The following is a 26,277-nucleotide window of genomic DNA, read 5'->3' on the forward strand; positions in this document are numbered from 1 at the left end:
CAGAGCAGTGTATTATTCTAAGCATTACTATTAACTGAACAGCCAGATGTAATAAATAATCCTTCTGAAGATCTTTAGAGCAAGCTCAAATTTCTACATCAAGTAATGGCACAGTGTGGAATAGCAAACAGTAATAAAATCACCAGAAGCTTGTGTGGCAATGATGAGTGCGTGACCATAAATGGGAACAACATCAGGCAATTACTTGCAGTGAGAGCTGAGGTCAAGGTTCTACCACAGAGCTACTTTTATTGTCACTTCTCCCTGATTAGATCACAACAAAGACAACTGCAGCAAGCAATTAGAGCATTTCATCAGAAAAGTGATCAAACATGTTCGTCTGACCTTGGGTTTATAATGATGTACCGCCGCACAGCTCCAAAAAAGGCCAGCAATTAGCCACAGCTGGTCTGCTCCTCACGAGCAAGATACCAGATATATGGCTGTTTAAGTCTCAGAAGCAGAATAAATCAAGAGAGTGTTGACATATGAGGAATATTGGAGTCATTTTACTGTTCATTTAGCCAGCAGAGAACACTGATGTCAGTCAGCAAACAATGTCCAAGAACTTTGTAAGTTTTGGAGCAGTTAAATGGCCAACACTGTCACAAATAGATGCACAGAGATATCTACAGCCATCATTGTGAAGAAAATCACTGCAGGGGAAAAATGATGGCAACAACAACAACAAAACCAACAGAAAACCCCATGCCTCTGAGCAGATCTTGAAATCCACTGTACAAAAAGTTTCATGGAAATTGGAAATGCTAAGGAGAGAAACCCAGTTAAAGATATTCAGTGACAGGAGCATGACAAATGTCACACACACAATTAAAAATGCTGCTAATGTTGTTTCAGTGCTGGGTGATAGCCTGATACTAAAACAGTACAAGTGAGAAATACTGCTTCAAGTATCAGAGAAATTAGTGTAATTAGGATGGCACTATGTAACAGTACAGAGCAGCAACAAAGGGGTGAGTTGATGAGCAACTCAACATGAACCAGTGTGCCGGGTTAACACAGTCTCTCAAACCCCACTCCCTCCCCACACAGGCAGGAGGGAAACTAACACCCTCAAAACAGATTGAGATAAAGAGTTGAGATAAAGAGTTTTGCTTGACCTTCCAGGACAGGTCCTTCACATGTGAATCACAGGCCTGGACAGGGGAAGAGAGACCTTCCTCATATTGCCAGAGACTGCTAGTTTTTCATCCACCAGTTGTCCTTGGCCATCTCCCAAGGCCAGGGAGAAAGACTGACTGACCACCCCTGGCTCTAACTCTCCTGATCACCTCCATTCACCCTCATCCTTTGCCAGAGGAGCTACTTTCCCTGTGTGTTTCTTTCTCCATACAGGGGCAGCTAATACTGGCACAGGCTGGTTCCCTGGCACAGCTGCCACACCTCTTGGTCTGTTTGCAGGCCCAGAGACCATCTCTTGCCCCTGAGCACTCTGAACAGTGCTGAGAAGAGCTCAATAAGCATGGGCAAGGCCCCAGCACACCACAGTGACTTCTGCCTCTCAGGAGCTTCTGGGCTAACAAGAGACATTTTCCAAGTATTTCACCATCTTGTCAGGAATTTGCACTTGTTCAGGGGTGAAATTCCAAACCAATGGAGGGGACCACTCTTCTAGGCACTTGCCCATACTCTCCCACATGCCTTGCCACTCATAATTATCCAGTCCTGAGGCAGATCTCTGGGTGGTATTCTTGGAAGTGTCCTGTATTGCTCTGAACAAAACCTGGCATGCCAGTAACCAGCACAGGAATAGCACAGCTGTATCCCATTCCCTTAAAGTGACACTCAGCACCCCAGAGAGCACATAGAAGACCCCAGCACAACATCCCCAGCCACCACAGAATCAACCAGATTAGAAGAGACCTCCAAGATCATCAAGTCCAACTGATCACCCAACCCTAACTCATCAACTAGACCATGGCACTAAGTGCCTCATCCAGTCTCTTCTTACACACCTCCAGAGACATCGACTCCACCACCTCCCTGGGCAGCCCGTTCCAATGGCCAGTCTCTCTTTCTGTGAAGAACTCCTTTCTAAGACCAAGGCTAAACTTCCCCTTGCACAGCTTGAGACTGTGTCCTCTGTTGTGTTGCTGGGAGAAGAGACCAACCGCTACCTGGCTCCAACCTCCCTTCAGGTAGGTGTAGACAGCAGTAAGGTCACCCCTGAGCCTCCTCTTCTCCAGGCTAAACAAACCCAGCTCCCTCAGCCTCTCCCCATAGGGCTGTGCTCCAGACCCCTTACCAGCTTTGGGGCCTCCTCTGGACATATTCAAGCAACCCAACATCTTTCTTGAGCTGAGGAGCCCAGAACTGGACACAGGATGCAAGTAGCTGTATTAAGTAGCTAATCATATCTCTCAAGCTGAATTCTGTATTGTAGCAGTGCCTTGCAGTCGTTGAAGTGATGCTGCTCTGAGAGCTGACACATGCTATGCAGGTTGCCTTTTTCTGTTGGAGATCATTCCTACCACGTAGCATCATGTGGAAAAGTCACTGCAGTGTGCTTCATAAAAAATTACACTAAACTAATTAAAGAGTCATTAGCTATATTCTGTGTTGATTAGTGACATGGCTTGTAAATCAGTCACACAGACAAGGGAGGCAAGTTACTTTCTATTGCATTCCCTGTTTTCTGTCTCTGAAGAGTGATGAGTCATAGGGAGCTGCTGAACCCCACACCTTTTATCCTTCTGCTTCTAACAGCTCATCTCCAGCACTGTTTCACCTAAGTTCTAAAGAAATAGTGATTGAAAAGCAGCCAGTGTTCACTGGCCAACAGCTGCACATCAAAAAATCACACAGTGCTCTTTCCAGTTGTTTCATCCTCTACCATTAGGGAACACAGGGGACAAATGTGTGGCCTTGTTCCTCCCCACCTCTACCCATAAACGCCTGGTTATGCAGCTGCTGCATAATAGCTGCTGATGCTAGTGAGACTGTGGGTGATTGTATAATCACACCAAAGAATGGAAATCTCTGGGCAAAATCTCCTCTTGGCGCCACCTGCCAAATGCTCATCTCACAGAAGCCTGGTGATGGTAGCAGGGCTGGAGAGGTGAAGGTTATTTTTGTGAGTTAACTGGCTTCTGAGTTTCTATATGGAAGTGCTGCAAGATTATAGCGGACACAGCTCAGCAGGCTTCTCTTGTTGCAGTGGGTGCATGTGATAGCTGTTGTTGAATTATTCATTCTGAATTATTATGATCTAATATTAAGGTGCACACCTGAAAACCACAGTCACCCCTGGGCAAGAAGCCTAAACGTCTGTCACAAAATCACGAGCCCACGATAGATCCCCAATACAAAACATGCACACACATGCAGGCAAATGAGTAAGCAAGGAAGAACATAGGACAGGGAATAGCCCACCAGCTGGCAGCCATGATTATTCAAAACAATATCCATACTTCATAAATCATCATTCAAACCAAGCCAGACCAAGTGAAATACTTCAGCCCGATGACACTAAAGCAGCACTGTTTTGTTTTCCTTTCCCCCTCTGTGATTCAAGAAATGCTGCTCAGCAGGGTTTGTACACAGTCACCGACCCATGCACGAAGATCCTGTTGCAGCCAGAGGACATTTTATGTGCCAGCAGACCAAGATCTAGATGCAACTGTGAGACAATTTAAAAACAATAACGCAGTGGCGGTCGCAGCGCCGGCAGCCGAGCGCGTGTGCGCTGGCACAGCCGGCAGCCCGCCTCACATCGCCCCCGCACAGGAATTGTTCCCTTGCCTCTTGCACTCTGCTAAAGCTGTCCAGGGTCCTCGACCTCTCCTCTTGCCACATCTCAACACACCTCAATTTCTTCTATGTTATTTTACATGGCAATGGCAGGGACAGAAGCAAGAAGAGACATTTCTACAGCCCTTCTCTGGAGCCCCTATTACAAGAGGCATCTGGGCATGCTGGAAGGTGTCCAGAGAAGGGCCACGAAGATGAGCAGAGGGCTGGAGCACCTCTCCTATGAAGACAGACTGAAGGAGTTGGGGCTGTTCAGTCTGGAGAAGAGAAGGCTCCCAGGTGACCTCATTGTGCCCTTCCAGGATCTGAAGGAGGCCTACAGGAAGGCTGGGGAGGGACTGCTCAGGATCTCAGGTAGTGATAGGACTAGGGGGAATGGAATGAAGCTGGAGGTGGGGAGATTCAGGCTGGATGTGAGGAGGAAGTTCTTCCCCATGAGAGTGCTGAAGCCCTGGAATGGGTTGTCCAGGGAGGTGGTTGAGGCCCCATCCCTGGAGGTGTTTAAGGCCAGGCTGGATGAGGCTCTGGCCAGCCTGATCTAGTGTGGGGTGTCCCTGGCCATGGCAGGGGGGTTGGAACTAGATGATCCTTGTGGTCCCTTCCAACCCTGACTGATTCTATGACTCTGAAGTTGTCTTCCCTGTTGTGGGTGCTGCCCTTCTGCTTCTAACTACAAGTAAAGTTAATAATCACTGCTTAGATGGTTATATGCACAGAGACATACCCTGGCTCCACGGCAGGAAGCCAGAGTAACCAGGTTAAACTGCAGCGTCTTCTCCTTTCTGAATTGTGGATAATTTTGTTGATGTTTAAAACCTCTCTTTGTGACCTTTTTTGAAATGGCCTCAGAAATGTGTTTTAACACAAATGGGTTTGGATTTCATGCTGCTAGAAAAGCCACAAGAATCCAAATGAGGGAGGAAATAAACCCATGCACGGAAAGAATAGTTAAAGGAAACACAATGGCTGTTCCAGCCAGCATGAAAATCTAGCTCTCCCATAGCAATTACTACGTTTTCTTTTGTTTCTTGAGCACCATCTCAGAAGACTAAGCCTCTTACTACTGAAGCCTGAAAGCAGATAGTAATCTTTCTGGTAAATGAAACAGTATCTCAAGAAATGCAGCGTTTCCCATATGCCATTAATAGCCATTTCATTTCCAGAAGTGGAAGATTTTCCAGAAGTGTGTTGTGTGGAGGTAAATCAAACCCCAGTTTAGCTGGGAGTACATAGACATCTCCAGGCTAAACCACAGGTTCGGGGATCAAGATTCAAGTGACGAAACAGATTCCACCCTCCTAAATAGACTGTTCTGCAGTTGGAGCAGGCGCAGCCTCTGGCGAGGTTAAGGGAAGCAGCACACACATCTTGTTTTCATCCCTTCCAGAGGAAACAGCAGTTATTATAAGAGATTTTTAATGCCCAAGGGGTGGGGGACAAGAAATGGAAGACAGAAGAGCAACTTTGCAAGCCAACAGCATCCTGGCCTGCATCAGGAATAGTGTGGCCAGCAAGAGCAGGGAGGTCATTGTGCCCCTGTGCTCAGCACTGGTTAGGCCACACCTTGAGTACTGTGTCCAGTTCTGGGCCCCTCAGTTTAAGAAGGACATTGAGATTCTTGAACATGTCCAGAGAAGGGTAATGAGGCTGGGGAGAGGCCTTGAGCACAGCCCTATTAGGAGAGGCTGAGGGAGCTGGGATTGTTTAGCCTGGAGAGGAAAAGGCTCATGGGGGGACCTTATTGCTGTCTACAACTACCTGAAGGTGGTTGTAGCCAGGAGGAGGTTGGTCTCTTCTCCCAGGCAACCAGCACCAGAACAAGGGGACACAGTCTCAAGTTGTGCCAGGGGAAATTTAGGCTGGAGGTGAGGAGAAGTTCTTTATAGAGAGAGCTGTTAGCCATTGGAATGTGCTGCCCAGGGAAGTGTTCAAGAGGTGCCATGGTCTAGTAGTCATGGGGTCTTGGGTGACAGGTTGGACGTGATGATCTTTGAGGTCTTTTCCAGCCTTACTGATTCTGTAATTCAGATGAAACACAGAGGCTCAGTGAGAGCTGAGGAGCAGTTCCAACATCCCAAAAGGCTCACCACTTCCCTTGTTGCTTGATGGTTGTTGGATATGGGCACAAAAACTGGCCATCTTCAGAGTCTCTTCTGCTCCTGCAGCACCTGCTCTACAGGAGAATGAAGAGCCTGGAGTATTTAGCAGTTGTCTACCTTGACTTCAGCAAGGCCTTCAACACTCTCTCCCACAGTATCCTCATAGCTAAGCAAGCGTGGGTCAGATGAATGGACAGCAGAATGAGTTGAAAGAGGCCAGGGGGTCATGGTCAGTGGCATAGAGTCTGGTACTGCCCAGAAGTCAGTGCTGGGTCCAGTCCTGTTCACTGTATCTATTGATGACCTGGATTAAGGTGTACCCACAGCAAGTTTGCCACTGACAGAAAACTGGGAGGAGTGGCTGACACGCCAGAAGGCTGTGCTGCCATCCAGCGAGATCTGAGCAGTCTGGAGGAGGTGGGCAGAGAGCAACCTAATGAAGTTCAACAAGGGCAAGTGTAGGGCACTGCACCTAGGGAAGAATAACCCCACATATACATACAGGTTAGAGCCTAACCTGCTGAAAACAGTTCTGTGGAAACAGACCTGGGAGTCCTGGTGGACAGCAGGACAGCCATGCACCAGCAGTATGCCCTTGCAGCTAAGGCAAATGGCATATCAGGGTGCATCAAGTGGAGTGTAGCAAGCAGGATGAGGAAGGTTTTCCTCTCCCTCTACTCTGCCCTGGTGAGGCCTTATCTGGCTCCCCAGTTCAAGAACATGGAACTACCTGAGACGTACAGCAAAGGACTACAAAGATGATTAGGGGACTAGAACATCTGTCTTATGAGGAAAGGCTGAGAGACTTGGGGCTTCCTAGTCTAGAGAAGACATAGGAGGGATCTTACCCTAATGGGTGGGTGTCAGGAGAATGGGGCCAGCCTTTGTGCAGTGGTGCCCAGTGACAGGAGAAGTTCCATCTAAACATGAGGATGAACTTCTTTAGTTTGAGCATAGAAACAGGCTCCCCAGAGAAGTAGTGGAATCTCCATCTCTGGACTCATTCCAAACCTGTCTGGATGCCATCCTGTGTCACCTGCTCTGGGTGACCCTGCTCTGTCCAGAGGCTTGGACTAGATGATCTCCAGGGGTCCCTTCGAACCCCAACCATTATGTGAGTCCCATGTTACTAGGAGCTGTGGCTGTCCCAGCTGGGGTCTAGATCAAGCAACAGGTTAATCTGATCTGTTTTATTGGTCATGGCATAGTAAAGAAATTACAAAAGAATTAAAGGGTGATTAGATTTAATAAAAGAATACACTCTGTGACCTCTCTTCTTTCTGAACCAGGCACTACTGATACCCCAGACTTTCAGGTTTAGAATATCCCCTTGTAAAGTTTTTAGATGACAGGAGACTGTCCTTCCAGGCTCATGCAGCCTCCTAGCATGCTACATCCTAAATCACACAGTAAGTTTCACTACTTGCTTTTTAAACCTGCCTTTCAATCCACTGCAAATCTGAATTCCATTGGTTATTTCCAGTTGTCAGACAGTGTTTTGAAAGGAGGCCTTTTGCTCACATCATGTACCTGTGCTTTACATTGAAGGGGACACTCTTGAAAAGCCTCATACTTTTCACAGGGCTTGCTTGGGTCTTTGACCTTCCTGTGTAAGAGCTCAGTAACTGTGAATGCTCAAGTATCTTGGGTATGGCAAAGGCCCTTTGTGGGAACAGATCCTGAAAGTCTATCACATCAGCTTTTGAGAAACTGGGATGAGCTGAAATCAGAGACAGACAATTCAGTCCCTACCCACTGATGTAGAACATTCAAAGGTTCACAGATCTTTTAAAGAAGCTTTACAGCAGTACCAAGAAATTCCATTGCAAACACACACCAAACCAAACCAAACCAAACCAAAACCACACCAAACCAACCAACCAACCAACCAACCCACCCCTGAGTATCAAGCCCTGCTCTGAAGAGTGCCTGTCTCTTGCTTCATGCACAGGAGCATGGAGCATCTCTTGGGGTTCTACAGTCAGAAGCCTCAGGGATGCACCTTTCCTGCCACTCAGCCAGTGGAAGTTCATGAGAGAGGATTAAAAACACCTACAATCTTTGGGAGTGCACCTGCACATGTAGGGTGAGAAGCTGTTTTTCTTTCCAGAAATAGCTGTATGTGGAGAAATGCCTATAGGGCTTAGCTTCTCCATCAAAATCTTTTAGTATGTCACAGATCTTAAACACATTAATCAAACCTGCTCACAAATTAAAACGAGGGAGTAAGTTTCCTCACCAGAACACAGAGACTTCAGAACAGTTTCCACTTACTATTACTGGGCAGCAAGTAGCACATAGTTGGATATATATCCATAAACATACAAATAGGTAGGTAGGTAGATCTGTGACACACATGATTATTTGCATGTGGCAGGATGAGACTGAACAAGATGGTGACAGAAATCTATCCTAGCATTGCACATGTTTATAACTCAGTTTTCAAGGCCATTCCCTAAGTTAGGCATGAGGCTCTGGGGCATCTGAATGGATTACCCATCCTTTTCTTTTGAAGCCAATAATGGCAAAGGGGAGGCCCCACAGCATCTCTCACCTGACTTGGCACCTCTCCCAGGAGGAGGGGAGTAGCTCTGCAGAGGTGCCTGTTGCTTTCTGTTGACAATAAAGGAGCCAGAGGTGGCTCTGAAGTGAGGACATTCTGACCACTTCAATGTCTAAAGCTAGGTGAGATGAAATCCTCTTATAGTATCTATTTCATTACACTGCACAGCACAGTAATCTCCTTTCCAAAGCACCATGCCTGCCCCAGACCTTAAAGAAGCAGGCAAAAAACAAAACCACCTTGTTTCCAGGAAGACTTCCTTGTGGCCTTCCCATGTCTACATGCCTCAAGTCATTTTCCCCTGTTACAGAAATGCAATTAATGCTGTTTGGTGGTTCCTGTCAGCTGAAAGTGTGTGAAAATGAGCACAGTCTCAAGTGGACACAAGGCTGAGTTCAATACCTGATATCCCTGTTCAGCTTGGCCTTGTGACTCATTGAGCTCTTGAAAGACAATAAATAAAGGCAGTTCAAGCTGTACACATAATGAAACTGGGAGTGTGTGTGTTTGTAAAGTATGCAGTTTGCCTTCAGATGTGTCAGGTATTTAATGGTTGCCACACATTAGCCTACAGGAACATTTGGCAGCAATCAGCCAGATTAATTTTGGCCTCAAGTGGTGCACCTCATTTGGGCACCACAGTAGTGACTCGAGGGATTTCATAGATGTCTGGCAAAATACTCACTCCAGCTCCGTTTCAGCTTTATTTGTAATTGGCCAATACCATTTCTAAGAGGCTTTGGGAGGCTCAGGGTGTTTTGGTTTGGGTATATAGATTTGTTATCTTTTGAGCAGGGTTTTTTGTGTGTTGGATGGTTTTGGTTTGGTTGGTTGTTGTTGTTGTTTGAAGTAGTATCATAGAATCAGTCAGGGTTGGAAGGGACCACAAGGATCATCTAGTTCCAACCCCCCTGCCATGGCCAGGGACACCCCACACTAGATCAGCCTGGCCAGAGCCTCAGCCAGCCTGGGCTTAAACACCTCCAGGGACAGGGCCCCAACCACCTCCCTGGACAACCCATTCCAGGGCTTCACCACTCTCATGGGGAAGAACTTCCTCCTCCCCTCCAGCCTCAATCTCCCCACCTCCAGCTTCATTCCATTCCCCCTAGTCCTATCACTCCCTGAGATCCTGAGCAGTCCCTCCCCAGCCTTCCTGTAGCCCCCTTCAGATCCTGGAAGGCCACAATGAGGTCACCTGGGAGCCTTCTCTTCTCCAGACTAAGAGGATGTAGAAAGCATTTCATTTCAAGTCATTAAACTAATTTTCAGTGATGGAAGACACATGCATCTTTTCAGGGATCATCTTCCCATTTGTGGCCTCAACCATATTCATCTTCTCTCTGGTCAGCACTGATGTGTCAGAACCTTGAATGTTTCATATTTTCTGCTTAAGAAAAAAGAAAGAACAAAAATAAAAACCCACCCTCAGGATTTCTCCTGGGTGTTTTGACTGTCCAGAGCTGTGTGCAGAAATAGCTACCATTTCAGGAGCTATCAAATGAGAAGCACTGCTACTAATAGGGGAAAACCCCAAACAAACAAACAAACAGAGTTGCCTTTCAGGAGCATAGGGTTGCTTCAAGAAGCATTATTCACAGTGAGAAATATTTATGTTAGCAGCCCCACTGGTTTCACCTCACTGCTCTTTCTGAGAATTGTAAACTGTGGTCTTCAGTAAATAATTGAGCAAATTGAGTCCTGTGTGATTTCATTCCTCTCCCACCAAGCCCAGCTGATGGGATAAAAAGCATATTTCATTTGTGCAATTGCAGACACTCCAGCAGCGCTACAAGAAGCCTGTTTTCTCCCTCAGCATTAGTCTGTTAGCCAGGCAGCCAGATGAATAACCAAAGTTAAGCCAACTGCTGGTTTAACACCTACAGTTCTGGTGGAAGAGGTGGGGAAGGTAAATCTTTGCCTACAGCAGCTCTCCAGGTTCTCTCCAAATGCCAGGTCTCCTCCCACCTCTGCCCATGAGAGTGACCTGGGATCTAAGCAGGTCTCAAGTTTCACTTACCAAAAAGGCAGCCAGATCACTGGTAACAAAACCACATGCATGCCAAAACCAGCACTGGTGCAGGGCCCTGCCCTTCATTGCAGGGGAGAGCTGGGAAGCAATTTCTAACTGGTTCTAATTTGTTTCACAGCTCTCTTATAGCACTGCCCTAGACACGAATCAGAACCAGTGGACCCACCAGTGGACCCACCAAACATGCTCTAGACAAAGCATTCCTCTGACAACAAATGTTTTACTCTCTTAGCAACAAGAAGTCATGGAATCAGATTTAAAAGTATCTTAAAGAGGCAAGCAAAGGCCACTTACTGGTGTGAGTAACCATGCCTCAAGTGTAACCACACTCATAATGGGTCCTTGGCTGTCATTAATGAGCAGGTCTTACTACTGGGTTCACATTTAGCAGCAACAGATTATAGAGCCTCTAAGATGCTGTATGCTCCTCTGGTACCAAGAGTAGCCCTGCATCTTCCCCAGTTCACCAACCTTTCCTCTGCAGGACAGCAGTACAAACAAGGACCTGGCTGGCAGGCACACATCATCCATCAGCAGCTCCTTCTCCCATACAAGTGCCCAATCCAGCCTATCCCCTGGGGGTGCAAGAAGTTCCCAAGCTTTCTGAAGCTCCTTTAAAGCCAGTGAGCAGCTCTCAGCATTGATGTGAAGTGCAGTTTGTTTTGCATCCCCCACTCCTGACAGGAGTTGTACAAGTTTAATCCAGGCTAAAAGAGGTAAGGTTCTTAGGAAACAGGGCAAGCAAGTCAAAAGCCAAATTTGGCGATGCTCATGGCAAATTACTGAAAAGGGATGTCCTTCCAAATGCATCAGTTATGCTCTTGTGGTTTGGTTTTTTTCTAATAACCGTTTCTTGAGCATTGTAAGCAGTGCCTGCTACTCTTCAATGTATTGCTCCAAGGTTCCAATGTCTAAGACAGCTGACAGAAATCACTTTTGAAAGGTACCAAGCATCTATGTGATAATTGGTTTCCACAACATGGACAGGCAGTTCTGCTCTGAAAGCACAATGGAAGCAGGGACATGCCTGTTTCCCACCTCTGGTTCCCAAGTGGAAGGGTGGAGAACAGTCTGACAGGTGACATGCAGCCCCACTTCCATTGATTGGTATCTTCACCTCTGAGATGGTCCCAGCCACACCTTACGTCTGACTCGTTCCTCATTCAGTGTGCCACCCTGCTGATGCTGACACATTGCAGCACAAGCAAATACACTGCTGCAAGCACAATCCAAAGGAAACTCATTTAATCCAAATGGTTTGTTGCCACCTGCAAAGCAGCACCAGAATCATGGCTTTCCCAGCATCACTGAGGGAAAGCAGTCATTCTGATGCTTCAGTAGGACTGCTATGAACCTAGTGTAATTTTTAGCCCACCCCCACAAAAACTTTGTCTCCTGATTTTCCTGGGCCCCTCAGTTTAGGAAGGAGGTTGACTTGCTGGAACATGTCCAGAGAAGGGCAACGAAGTTGGTGAGGGGTTTGGAACACAGCCCTGTGAGGAGAGGCTGAGGGAGCTGGGGTTGCTTAGCCTGGAGAAGAGGAGGCTCAGGGGTGACCTTATTGCTGTCTACAACTGCCTGAAGGGAGGCTGTAGACAGGCTGGGGTTGGTCTCTTCTCCCAGCCAGCCAGCACCAGAACAAGAGGACACAGTCTCAACCTGTGCCAGGGGAGGTTTAGGCTGGATTTTAGGAAGAAATTCTTCATAGAGAGAGTGATTGCCCATTGGAATGGGCTGCCCGAGGAGGTGGTGGAGTCACCATCACTGGAGGTGTTCAGGAGGAGACTTGATGGGGTGCTTGGTGCCATGGGTTAGCTGTTTGGGTGGGTTGGATTGGTTGATGGGTTGGATGCGATGATCTTGAAGGTCTCTTCCAACCTGGTTTATTCTGCTCTGTTCTATTGTGGTAGCCCTGAGCATGTTGAAGCATGTAGCACATCCCAACACCATTCAGAGCACGTCACAGAAGATGTGTGAGCAGGCCTTGTCTGTCCAGAAGACAGCAGCTAAGTGCACTTCTTCCACTCCTTGTTGCAACTGGCCTGTCTTTTGTCTGCTGCTATTAAATAAGGAAACAGTTCACACCAGGCAGGTGCCAGGACATATTTTGCAGCTAGACTAGAAGAGAATTAGTGCTACATCAAAGGTGATGCAACCCAGTAAAAGATCATTCAGCCTGAGGGCGAGGGCCAAACCCCTTTAGGGCAAGATGGCAACATCCAGTGCCGCTGGGTGGGGTTGAAGCATTCCTACCCAACTCACAAAAGGAAAACATTTGACTGTTTCAGGACTGAGCTAACCTGAAGCAAATTTTAGCTGCTGTTAAAAGTTTCCTCTGCAATGGCAAAACCTGAACCATTCAGTTATTCTGATGCTCTCCCAAAGGCAAAAAGAGAGGTGACAAGCCCCACCTACAAAGCATGAGACTCTGCTTTCTGTCACAGTAACCAGAGAGCCAGCCTGAGGTTACACTGCCAGTGCCCACTCTGGCATTCCATAACTTTTAAGAATTAAGACTTAGTAACCTGAGCAGCACTTCAGCAGCCATCCAGGATATAATGTTGACTGCTGTGTATAACACAGCCGCAAGAGTGTACAGATGCCAAGACAGGAAAATTATTTCCTTACTCTTTGGCAGACTCCACAAGCAGAGGGATTAGATTATGTTCTATTTCTTTCTAGTCTGTGATATATTTGGACAACTGAAAGGTTTTTCATTTGGTGCTTGTCCTGCAATTCATTTCTCATCCTCTTCCTTTTAATCTTGTGAAGCTTTGTCAAAGTCTAGTGTATTGTGCTTTGTCCTCCTTTGTCCTTCCATTTATGGGAAAGAAGGATATTCCTATTGCCTATAATAGTCTATCCACCACGGGCTCCTTCATGCAGAAAGCTGCTTCTAAGCCTGGTATCCATGCTCTTCCTACAAACAGAATGAGCAAATGTTTTTCTTCCACTCCCACCATGGCCAGGTTTGAATGTATTACAGCAGGACCTCAACAGGCACACACCAGGATGCATTACTGTATGGTCTGGTACAGGTGATCCTGCTCTGGAAGCAGGGTTGGACTAGATGACCTTTCAAGGTCCCTTCCAGGCCCTGACATTCTGATTCTGTGATCAGCTTGGATTGCTGATACAGTTTTGTGCCAGAGTGAGATCTGGTCATTTGCAAGGTTTGTTTGCTTTGTTATCTAAGGTCTGAAGGGCTGTGGTGATGATGGCACTTTTATGTGCACACTGCCTTAGGGAGCCGCCCTGAGCAGTGGATGTGGCAACTGGTTCCTTCATTTGTCTGGAAATGACAAAAGCCCCTAAAAAAAGGCTTGTCTGCAGAGGCTCTGAATCATTCCTTCATTAATAATGGATGTAATTTTTTCCAGCAAAACTTAGCCTATATGCAAAGTCACTGCTTTGGAAGAGGAGACAATCTTTTAGTCACTTACTTCCTTGTCAGGCAGTGAAAATTACTGCAGCTTGACTGGGTAGAATATAATAGAATAGACTAAACCAGGTTGGAAGAGACCTTCAAGATCATCGCGTCCAACCTATCATCCAACACCACCTAATCAACTAACCCATGGCACTAAGCACCCCATCAAGTCTCCTCCTGAACACCTCCAGTGATGGTGACTCCACCACCTCCCCAGGCAGCCCATTTCAATGGGCAATCACTCTCTCTGTGTAAAACTTCCTCCTAACCTCCAGCCTAAACCTCCCCTGGTGCAGCCTGAGACTGTGTCCTCTTGTTCTGGTGCTGGCTGCCTGGGAGAAGAGACCAACCTCTGCCTGTCTACAACCTCCCTTCAGGTAGTTGTAGACAGCAATAAGGTCTCCTTCTCTCCTTCCTAAACTGAGGGGCCCAGAACTGGACACAGTACTCGAGGTGTGGCCTAACCAGTGCAGTGTACAGGGGCAGAATGACCTCCCTGCTCCTGCTGGCCACACTGTTCCTGATGCAGGCCAGGATGCCATTGGCCTTCTTGGCTGCCTGGGCACACTGCAGGCTCATGTTCAGCCTATCATCAACCAGTACCCCCAAGTCCTTCTCTGCCTGGCCACTCTCCAGCCACTCTGACCCCAGCCTGTAGCACTGCATGGGGTTGTTGTGGCCAATGTGCAGAACCTGGCACTTGGATGTGTTCAATCTCCTGCCCTTGGCCTCTGCCCATCTGTCCAGCCTGTCGAGGTCTCTCTGCTGAGCCTCTCTACCCTCCAGCAGATCAACTCTTGCCCCCAGCTTGGTGTCATCAGCAAATTTACTGCTGATGGACTCAATGCCCTCATCCAGATCATCAATAAAGATGTTAAAGAGCACAGGGCCCAGCACTGATCCCTGGGGCACATCACTAGTGCCTGGCTGCCAGCTGGCTGTGGCACCATTCACCACCACTCTCTGGGCTCAGCCTCCAGCCAGTTCCTAACCCAATGCAGTGTGCTCCTGTCCAAGCCATGGGCTGACAGCTTGGGTGCTGGTCCCTGAGCAGCCAAGTAGAGCAGCAATGGCAGCGTAGGGTGCTGCACAGTGACTAACATTTGCTAGTCAGTAAGAGCTACGTGAGCCACCTCCAAAGCATGTTTCAGCTCTAAATACACTGAAAAGCTGTAGAAGTGACCAAAAGTGACAAACACAGGGTTTCTGTTGCCAAGCTCTTTGTGCTGGAAGCTGGGCTGCAGTGCTTTGGCAGAGTGCACGTGGAAATTCACATTTGTCTCTCAGGAAAAGGTAAGTATTTTCAGTGATTCCACTGTTGGAAAATTATTGAAGCAGTATCTCTCACTTTTATTGATCCAGCCATCACTCAACCACACACCTCCCTTCTTACTAGAGGAAGATCACCATTTATTCTGGCACCTGTCCTGGCAGGGTTCAGCTTCAGGCAGAAGCTGTTGATTCAGCACCAGGCTCAGCCAGGAGCTCAGAAAAATGCAGGGTGATTACTTCATACTTGATGTAAGAGTCTCTCAGAGCTGAGTATGGTCTATGTGTTGCTGGCTCTGCTGTTCACATCCTCCCACTCACTCTCCTATAGCTTTATACACACATTAGGGGAACTGTCAGAGAATTGGAACTACTCACACAAGTGATATTTTACCTTCTGTGCTGCATATAAATATTCATAAACTTTCCTATAGTCCTTGGATCTGTGAACTCTCATTTTACACCACTTTGGTGACAATTGATTTTACATTAGCCTCTGAAGGAGAATCTGTACAGGAGCAACTCTGAGGTCCCGACAAGGAGCAACGGGCTGATGGGTCTGACATTTGAAATGGTGTTGTGTCCTACAGCACACAAATACCTGCTCTACCTCTTCAGCATTTCTTTTAAATGAAATAACTGAACAAAACTGCATCCTGTCAAACAACCCAGTGATTTAAATTATGCAGGCTGTAGATCAGGAAAACATTTCATCTGAACTAAAAGAACACATGGGCCTCTCCAGAAGAGTAGAAAGAGCTGGAGGATGCCTGTGGCTCCAGGCCATGGCAGGGCTCATGCTCTTTAGTTTCTCTCTCCCTAGGTATTTTTTAAATTGGTTACAGTCTCAGAAGACTCAGAGACTGTTTGTAGATACAAAGGAGTTGTTTTAAACTTTGTCTGCCAGCAGACCTCACAAGAGGTAGCTTTGCATGGTTTGTTAGCATCTGTTTCTACCAAAGCAGTGAGAGAACAAAACACAAAATAATGTTGGGGTTTTGGTGTTTTTGTACTTCTGACATGACTAAGGCTGCCCAGGCTCTTCAGTTATTGCAAAGCAATTAACTTTCAGACCTTCCTTCACATAGAAAGAATAGAATAGAATAGAATAGAATAGAATAGAATAGAATAGAATAGAATAGAATAGAATAGAATAGAATAGAATAGAATAGAATAGACCAGACCAGGTTGGAAGAGACCTTCAAGATCATCACATCCAACCCATCAACCAATCCAACCCACCTAATCAATTAAACCATGGCACCAAGCATCCCATCAAGTCTCTTCCTAAACACCTTCAGTGATGGTGACTCCACCACCTCCCTGGGCAGCCCATTCCAATGGGCAATCTCTCTTTCTGTGAAGAACTTCTTCCTAACCTCCAACCTAAACCTCCCCTGGTGCAGCTTGAGTCTGTGTCCTCTTGTTCTGGTGCTGATTGCCTGGGAGAAGAGACCAACCTCTGCCTGTCTACAACCTCCCTTCAGGTAGTTGTAGAGAGCAATAAGGTCACCTCTGAGCCTCCTCTTCTCCAGGTTAAGCAACCCCAGCTCCCTCAGCCTTTCCTCCTAGGGCTTGTGCTCCAAACCCCTCACCAACTTTGTTGCTAGGTTTCATTTGACTGACTTTTGGGCAAAGGCTTAAACTCGAAGCTAGTTCTGAGAGAAGTGCCTGTTTCTGCTCAGGGGTCCTTCCTGGCTTACAGCACTATGAGAAATGCTGGTAGTGAAGGCAGATGTGACTCAGTTGGTAGTGCATGAGACCCTTAATGAGAAGGACATGAGTTCAAGCCTGCAGTGGGCAGTAGTGTCCTCCCTACTCTAGTCATGAGGTCTGTGGTGACAGGCTGGACGTGATGATCTTTGAGGTCTCTTCCAACCTTAGTGATACTGATACTAATACTGAAATCAGGACAAAACAGTTGAGCTACAGCTCAGGTGGCTGCCTACCCAGCCTTGCGCTTTGGACCACATTCGCCGCTGCAGTTTCAGTGGAGTTATGCTGCTGCAGAACTTGAGACTCAAGCCTCACACACTGAGCAGATTTGATGGGTAAATGATAGCTAACCTCCACCATGCTGATTCCCACAGACATTCTACTGCCTGAGCCAGATGTTGCTTCATACTTTATACGTTAACGGAATGCAATCTGTATCACGTAACGCAGGCTTGGGAATACACCATATGCAAAGAACTCTAGTGGGAGGAGTTAATTAAGTATTGTTACTACTAGGATACCAATGTGCACCTCCAACAGCTTGCCTTTGTGCCATTATGCTTGCCTGCTTGAGCAAACAGATGTGCTGCTGCAATTTACTGTTGCAATTATTTACAGCCTCAAGCTGCGCTGAAGGAGCTTCAGGTTGGATATTAGGAAAGATTTCTTCACAGAAAAGGTTATCAGGCATTAGAAAAGGTTATCAGGCATTAGAATAGGCTGCCCAGGGAGGTGGCAGAATCACTGTCCCTGGAGGTATTTAAAAGATGTGTGGACATGGTGCTTAAGACATGGTTTAGTGGTAGAAGCTTAGCAGTAGTGATGGCTCAAAATGAGCCACTGGTGTCCACTTGCAGCCCAGGAAACCAAGCACATCCTGGGCTGCATCAAGAGGAGCATAGCCAGCAGGTCTAGGAAGAGGATTCTCCCTCTCTACTCTGCTCTGGTGAGACCTCATCTGGAGTACTGCTTCCAGTTCTAGAGCCCCTCTTTACAGGAAGGATCTGGAGGTGCTGGAGCATGTCCAGAGAAAGGCCATGAGGATGAGCAGAGGGCTGGAGCACCTCTCCTATGAGGGCAGACTGAAGGAGTTGGGGCTGTTCAGTCTGGAGAAGAGAAGGCTCCAAGGAGACCTAATTGTGGCCTTCCAGTATCTGAAGGGGGCTACAAGAAAGCTGGGGAGGGACTTTTTAGTGTGTCAAGTTGTGATAGGACTAGGGGGAATGGGAATAAAAACTAGAAATGGGTAGACTCAGATTGGATGTTAGGAAGAAGTTTTTCACCATGAGGGTGGTGAGAGACTGGCACAGGTTGCCCAGGGAGGTGGGAGAAGCCTCATCCCTGGAGGTTTTTAAGGCCAGGCTGGATGTGGCTGTGAGCAACCTGCTGTAGTGTGAGGTGTCCCTGCCCATGGCAGGGGGGTTGGAACTGGATGATCCTTGAGGTCCTTTCCAACCCTGACAATTCCATGATTGTGAGCTGTAGCTGAGCAGTTGGACTTGACCTCAAAGGTCTCTTCCAGCCTCAACAGTTCTATGATTAGGAATGTTGGTTTACCTCAAAACTTACCCTAGTTGGGCTTTCAGCCAATTTACCTGCCCACTGCCATAGTTCATACATGGGTGGGTCACACATTCAGTTACACTTGGCACTAGGTGAGGGAGGGCACATTTAAAGCATTTGTTATGTTCAGGAGTTACTGCAAGGTGAAACAAAACAGAACAAAGATAACTGGAGCACTCCTGTGAAGAGAGCTCATGAAATAATATTTACTCATTTACATCTGTGGAAAGAGAAGTGCATTCTCTCATCATAGGAAAAGAATAAGGGTTAAAGCAAGCAGCCTGTACTTGGTCTGGTGGCTACCTGGGTAATGAGTGCAACAGGAAGACACTGTGACATTTGATAAAGGCACACTTCAGTCATGTAAACAGCTCCAGTGAAATTGTCCACAGGAAAAACAAAACAAGAGTTGCTTCTAAATAAATGTATGGTTACAGAAGGAAGCCCTCTGCACTTTCAGATTAGAATACAAGCAGTAGAAATGAAAAGTTCAGCAGTTCCTTGCATCTCCTCTTACACCTTTTCAGGCAGGTAGTTAATCTTTTCACCTGGCAGGTAGTAGAAAACATAACAATGTGGAACATGTAGAGAGTAGGGGTGAGATCTGATTTTGATCATGTAGCCTACAGCCTTGCTGGGGTGTTACACAATTACAGAATTAACCAGGTTGGGAAAGACCTTCAAGATCATCAAGTCCAACCTATCACCCAACACCATCTAATCAACTCAACCATGGCACTAAGTGCCTCATCAGGTCTCTTTTTAAACACTTCCAGTGGCAGTAACTCCACCACCTCCCTGGGCAGCCCATTCCAATGGCAAATCTCTCTTTCTGTGAAGAATTTCTTCCCAACATCCAGCCTAAACCTCCCCATGACCTGCAAAAAACCCATCCCATCTCCCTCCCTGATAAGTTGCCATGGTTCCCTCTTGATGGTGCTCACCCAGGTGTTGTCCCAGCCCCTCAGGTACACACCCAAAGCTAGGAGCCAGGCAGCAGCCCATGTTCTGTTCCCCTGGCATAACAGGTAAGAATATGCAACTTGCACACCTACTGCATGGTTAATATTGTGCAGAGCAAGGACCAGTTTAATATGAGCAGGGAGAAATGGTTAGCCTCCTACTCTGATGATGTAGAAGGAAAAATAAAGAGGCACCAAACCATATGACACAAGCTTACACTGCACCAACTCAGCTAATGAGGGAAGCCAGAAGCCTCCTACCACCTTCACTGCCCACCTTTTTCCTTCCTCTTTCTTGCCTCCCCAAATGAAATCCACAATTGCCAAAAAATGACAAGTTTTTCTTTGCAGGAAATACTTCAGTGTCGTGTGCTCATGAACCATTATGGGAATGTTTGTGGTTTATGTCTTCCAGAAAATTACATTGATGTGCCTCAAGATGGGAGAGGTGAGATCAGACTTCAAGGAGCAGCTTTCAACAGTATCAACTAAACGACAAGTGATGAAAACCAGTGATGGAGAAGCAGGAGAAAGAATGCAGGGAGGGGATTGAGCAAGTCACCTGAAGAGAAACACCATTCAGACAACTACTATAGGCAACAGGTATAGAAAAAGGTCTCTGGAAGAAAGTAGCCTGCAAGCAATATTTTGATTCTAGACCGACAATATTCTCAGATTTAAGGAAATGCTCAACAGGAAGAAAATTTAAGTTGTTCTGGCAAACCCATACACAAAGGTGGAAACAGATCACAAGACAAACCTTTGGTAGATAACTTTTCTTTGCCTCCCCATCCATCTATTGCCATTGGAGCCTAATCTGAGTGTCAGAATACTGAATGTGAGTTTTTCCAAAGCTCTCTGGTAAATGCTTTTGTCACAATAGGGTAGATGCTGGCAGTCCTCACCACTGTTGAACATATGGTCATATAGCTGAATGCATGGAGCTCTTTCAGTGAGTCACACTGCAGGGCTGTGGATGTCTTCATCCCTAATACACATTTTAAGATCATTGGCAATGGTTCTGCTAAACCATCAAACATCTGGGCATGTCTTGGCTTCAGCCTCACGTTCCCTTCCGAAGAGGGTAGCTTTATTCAGCAGCAACACAGACACCCCATTTCACCCCCATCCACCCTGAAGCTGAAAGATACAGGGCAAGAAATTATACACCCAACTATGTATTTTAAAAGCAATAATACCACTATCCCTCTGCATCACAAGGCAATAATCCAGTTTCCTCAGCCATCAGATGACTTCAGTTTATCCCTCACAAATGTAAGAATCCATTTGTAAAGCAGAAGGACAAAGTGTGTGAAGTGCTTGGTCACCAGCCTGCAATAGCTTGACTTACCTTACTTTAAACTTAACCTGTGGAAAGCTATCAACTGCAAGAGCAAATCTCAATTATTTAAGATCTATACATGGGGAACTTGGCAATGACAACTGAACAGGGGAATTAATCTAGACATTGTAGCACAAAGGCACCATACACCAAATCGCTCCTTCAGGCTCAGTATTTCATCCTGCAAATCCGAGGGACTGTACAATCTCGTGTATGTTAATGTATAACCAACATCTGGAGCACCTCACCAATGAACAATCAAATCTGCCTTCCGTGGCTCTTCGATTTGGGTGCATTTTAATCTGCTGGACACAAACAGGATAGGCTACCAAGTGAGCTATCTCTTGGCTACCGGAGTGCGCAAAGGCACACAACTAGAGCCACAAGGGAAGAAATAGTGCTGAGGGACCCAGCGAGGCTGGAGACCACAGCAATGGCCAGTCTTCAAAGAAGGCCCAACCCAAGCAGGCCACCAACATACACATGCCTCTTTTCTTTGCAAGCCATCTAACACAAAATGCAGAGTGTATCACCAAGGGAACGGCTGGTAAGACAGACTTCAAGTGCCACCCTGCAGGCATCCGATTCCATCCTGTCCCAGGACAGCCTGGCCCCTTCTCACTCTCCACAGAGGCTCCTGCTTACACCCCTTGTCAGGCAGTGCAGCTTGTGGAGCCATAGCACAGCTGCCATAGTGTGACTGGGGTGTTTTACATCGTGAGAAATGTAGCGCTTCCAAGGAAGATTGAGAGTCAGTGTTTTTACACCCTTGATTCACAATAAACCTGAGAGATTTTACTTTTCCAAACCCAGAATATTTGACCAGAACCATTCAAAGCACTTTCCCTAGGAAAAAAAGGACCTTCAACAAAGATTAGCTGTAGGTAGCTTGCAGATACTGGCAAACAGTGCAGACTGCTCTCTCCTTGACAATGAGAGCTTCAACAGGAAAAGGGTTGGCACTGCTGATTCTATGAGATGTAAGCTGGCACTGTAGTGTCAACTTGCAAGAAAAGCAATGGAAACCAAGTAGGTGGAAGCAGTGCCCTCCATACCTCTGTTAATATCATATCTTCTCCACACCACCACACTGGCTCCAAGGTCTGCTGCCCCTGCAGACACCCAGCAAAGTGCAGTCTTACCTTGGCACTTTGCAGTAACCATTTGCTCCTTTGACCTTCTACTAGCATCCACTGTCCTTGTGAGATGACGACTGCCACAGAGAGCTTTGAGAAAAGCTTATGTTCATGAAGGAATTTTTATTAGATACTGGTTTGTGTGACTTACTGTATTTTGTAAGGGTTTTTTTTTCCCTTTGGGAACTGTGCGTTATTAATGAGCAGTTTTATGCTTTACTTCTAGTACATGTCTACCTTGTAACTGATGTGCTTTTTGTCGCCTCCTTTCCTTCTCTGTACAAAGCCAGACAATAAGTTACTCTCTGGCAGAAATTCTGATTTTGCCTATCAATTAATTTATGGATAAATCCATGTGGTAGATGAACAGTTGTTCATCAGTTGTGTTGTCGCAGTCATCCGATAGCTTCTCTAGCTTAGCAGGAATATAAGATCCTGAGGAAGACTAACGCTTGCTGGGCCTTAAACTAAATGGAAATAATGCACCACATGTGTTTCCCTCTCACCATCACTGTCACCCCTTCTGCCTCAGTGTTTGGGACATTGCAGAAGAGCACTGTCTAGACAAACAGTCACCTGAACATCTCAACCATCTGTGTAGCTGTGCTCTGACGTTCCTCCGCATTTAGCCTGATCAAATTACGGTGAATCAGGTAAACCACAATGAATTCTTCAGCTACTGCAGAGAGGCTGCTTCAAATGCAAGCATTCTCTGCAAGAAAAGACCTGGACTAAAACAGACACATGTTCCTCTGTGTCCATCCCAATATGATTGGAAAAATAATGGATCTAAAACTTAACACTTAGAGAAGTGTAGTGTGCAATTCCATTATGCTCCCTCTTTGACAATGGCAGTTGTCTGTCCCAACAGCTAGTAATGGCCTTCAGGCTCCAGTAGTCTCCTTCCTTGTCCAGCTCATTTTCTCTCTTTGGTTTTGCTTGAGAGCTGTATCCAGCTTCTTAATAATTGCTATGTACAATGTAGAAAATAAAAAGAAGTTATAAAGCTTGTGCAGGACTTAGTGTTAAACATCTTTCGTGCCTAGCTATCGATCTTAACAAAACCAGAATGAAAATTACCTGGCCTCTTAACATATACTTCAGCATATTGTAGCAGCTATTTTAGATAACTGTTTTTAATAGTTTTATTATGGCTGTGATTTCTATTACAAGGACTGTCCACTCGAAGCAATGTCAACGTGATTTTTGAGGTCAGTCCTACTTTGCTGCCAGTGACGGTGTATGAAAAGTCATGCTAGGAGAACAGAAGCCTCGCTCACCCACCAGGAAGAAGCATCTTTTCCTCAGCCTTGTACAAGACAAGGCATTTCTTCTAGTCCTCCTTTTACATAAATAGTAAATCACTAAGATGATAATGTACACAGTGAAACAGTCTATTTTACTAACAGAAGAAGTTTAGGCTATTTAAGGAACTAGACATTCTGGGGTTGCAGCGATTTCTCACTCTGTAGTACATTGACAATAAAACTGTTTACACAACACTTCTGTTTGAAATCAGTAGGTGCCAGTGTCCAGTGATTTGCTAATCTAGGTTTTGATCGAATCCTGTCCTGTTTTTTGCAGCATTCTCCAACTTATGAATCCTGTTGTCTTTCTGAAGTGATGGCCAAGCAAACCAAAAACGTGTTTTCCACTGCTGTTGCACTGCTCATCTTTGTACACAGTAGTTTTTATAAAGATGTCCTTAGGTTTTAATAAATGAGTGTACCGTAACATAATCTCTGTAATAAAACTTGCTTTAGTGTTTCAAAGGCTGCCTGCAATGACTGCAGAGATTTGAGTTTCCAATTCTTGGGGTTGGTTGGCTGGTTGGTTGGTTTGTTTTTCACAGTGGCTTCAAACTTTGTGGTTTCCCTTCCATCTTCAGTAACTCCCCAGATAGCAATACTCTCTAGTTTATACAAGGTGAAATGAAGAGAGTGTTTAAAGCAAAAAGTGATGCTTGGAGTAAAGGAAGGGATTGGGTTTGGAAGGGGTGGGAGGCAGGCAAAACCACCCAACCCAGACCACAAAAAATGGCTAAGACCATTACATCAATACATGCACGGTCCATTTAGCCTGTGTCACGTTTCCAGCAGTTGCTAAATACATGTAAGAGAGAAGAGTGGGATACAGAGACTGCTAAGAAATAAACATCTTTCCCCTATTAAAGACTAGATGAGAGGGCCAAGCATCCAACTGACCAGAAACAAACAACATTTCAGTTTCCACACTCAAAGTATTCTGTCCCACATGAACATTATGGTAGGTCCACCTACCCATCTGAGGCAAGGGCAAACAAAGTTTAACTTGCTCTGTAATCAAAGGCAGGACCAACAATTCACTTCATTTCCCCCATGCCAGGCTGAAGGCTTTAGACAGTTTTGCCTGAAAGGTTTAGACTCTTTAAATGCATTGTGCTCTCTCTCAGGTCCCTTTGTAGCCTATCATTTAGGAGGCATCATTGCCAATGTTCCAAACCCATTAAGCATGCAGAGCTGAAATTCCAGCTTTCAGACTAGTAAAAGGGAACATTTGACAACTGGAGTAAACACACACACAGAAAAACCCCCACAAAACCAAAAAGCAGTTACTGTTTCCTGTTGGCAGCTTTGCTTATGCCTAAAGCTTCTCCTCCACCCACCCACTCCTCACTTCGTTTCAGTAACATACTTGGTCCTAACACGGCACATGGGCAGGAGGGAGAGTCCCCAGCGGGGGGCTCCTCACCTCTTGCTACAGATTGCTTCCCTAAGCAGGAGCAGCTCTTCCTATTCTCTGCCCTGTGACTGTCAAGCATCACTTTCTCCCTTGTTGTCATGTCCAACACTTCTTGACTTCCTTGGCTCATCCTAAGTCTTCAATGTCAAAGTGAAATGCTGGCATCCACAAACACAGGATGTACCTTTTCACGTGAGAAATTAGTCTTTCAACATCAGGTCACTAACCCCAGATGAGACACTGCTGCAGGAATGTGCCTACACAGTAAAAAATTCAGATGATGATGATGATGATGATGATGATGATGATTATTATTATTATTATTAAAAGTTAATAACTAACTCAATCCCTCACAGTGTCAGTTACCTCAGGTAACATAGCTCATTCCTGGAGTTGCTATAACTACATACATGAGGCATTAAGGCAGCACTTCAATAATGCTTGGCTTTTTCACTACTGTAAGAAACTACAATTACACCCTACTGTGCTAAGACTTCTGGAGACACAGCAGAAAGAGGGCAAAAGACAGCTTAAAAAACACAGATAGGCAAAACCACAAATAACCACAACCCATTCCTCATCTCACAATGCACTTGCAGTTATGAAAACAGCCACATTTACAAGAGGAGTGAGAGGAGAAACAGTAAATTGATGTGTTGGGTGTGTTGTGGCTCCTTTACCAAGTTCCAACAATTTTTACAGCATGTTTCTAGTAATTGAGTAAGAATTATATCCAACACATTGTGCTCAGCAGGAGCAGCTTTAATACACCAAGAGAGCAAATCAAGCATCTCTGGAATTTCCTCACACAGTGTTAAAACTCCGCTGGTGACTCACCAGCTGCCATTGCCAAGCCGTTATCACCAAATCATAACCAAACAGGAGCAGCACAGCCTTTACACTGAGTGTTTGTCCTTACAGGAAAGCAGAGACCACAGCGCTCTGCTGCTCGTTCTCCTTGCCCTTCTGAATGCATTAAACAAAACCTCAGGCAGGCAAATAACCATTTTGCTATTTACTTCCAAGAAGACAAAATCCTGTCCCTCTCACCCCGGTTATTATCAACAGGTGATGTGAATGGGGAATGGAGACTGAGAAGGGCAAGGAGGACAATGCTGTTAGGAATCTGTGGGCATTTGTGTGTAAGCACATAATGGCTTCAATTTCCCAATCAGAATTTGAACTCGAACACCTGAACTGTACAGAGCCTCAAGCTCTCCCCAGATTTCACTTCAGCATTTCATCCTTCAGTGTGATCCATCACCAGCGTTTGTTTGCAAGGATAATGAGGAAGCAGTAAGATTTTGTTCAAGAAAATGAAATGGCATCTGAAGAGAGGGAAACTCTTCTGACTCTTGTCACTACGCTCTCCTCAGCTAGCCTTTGCACGTTGGTTTTATACCTGTCCTACAAAATCCAAAGTGGAAACAAAGCATCATGTTGACACCTTGAGTACTGTGTCCAGTTCTGGGCTCCTCCATTTAAGGACATTGAAATACTTGAACGTGTGCAGAGAAGGGCAACGAGGCTGGGGAGAGGCCTCAAGCACAGCCCTGTGAGGAGAGGGAGCTGGGGTTGCTTAGCCTGGAGAAGAGGAGGCTCAGGGGAGACCTCATTGCTCTCTACAACTACCTGAAGGGAGGTTGTAGCCTGATGGGGGTTGGCCTCTTCTC

General features: G+C 46.0%; 1 protein-coding gene across 2 annotated transcripts in view; it reads left to right on the plus strand.

Annotated features, from left to right (window-relative positions):
• SHISAL1 (shisa like 1) overlaps positions 1 to 23,655 on the plus strand; it is a 104,735-nt gene extending 81,080 nt beyond the window's left edge. For both annotated transcript variants that reach the window (XR_010992765.1, XM_068170719.1), the window contains one exon: positions 19,821 to 23,655. Coding sequence is in view for 1 of the 2 variants with exons in the window: in XM_068170719.1 (XP_068026820.1) it covers position 19,821 (1 nt within the window). In the remaining variant the exon portion in view is untranslated. The remainder of the gene's footprint in view (positions 1 to 19,820) is intronic.
• The last annotated feature ends 2,622 nt before the right edge of the window (positions 23,656 to 26,277 follow it).

This window comes from Melanerpes formicivorus, unplaced genomic scaffold, assembly GCF_026170545.1.
Source record: "Melanerpes formicivorus ecotype bairdi unplaced genomic scaffold, bMelFor1.0.p_v2 SCAF_3, whole genome shotgun sequence".
Classification (NCBI taxonomy): domain Eukaryota; kingdom Metazoa; phylum Chordata; class Aves; order Piciformes; family Picidae; genus Melanerpes; species Melanerpes formicivorus.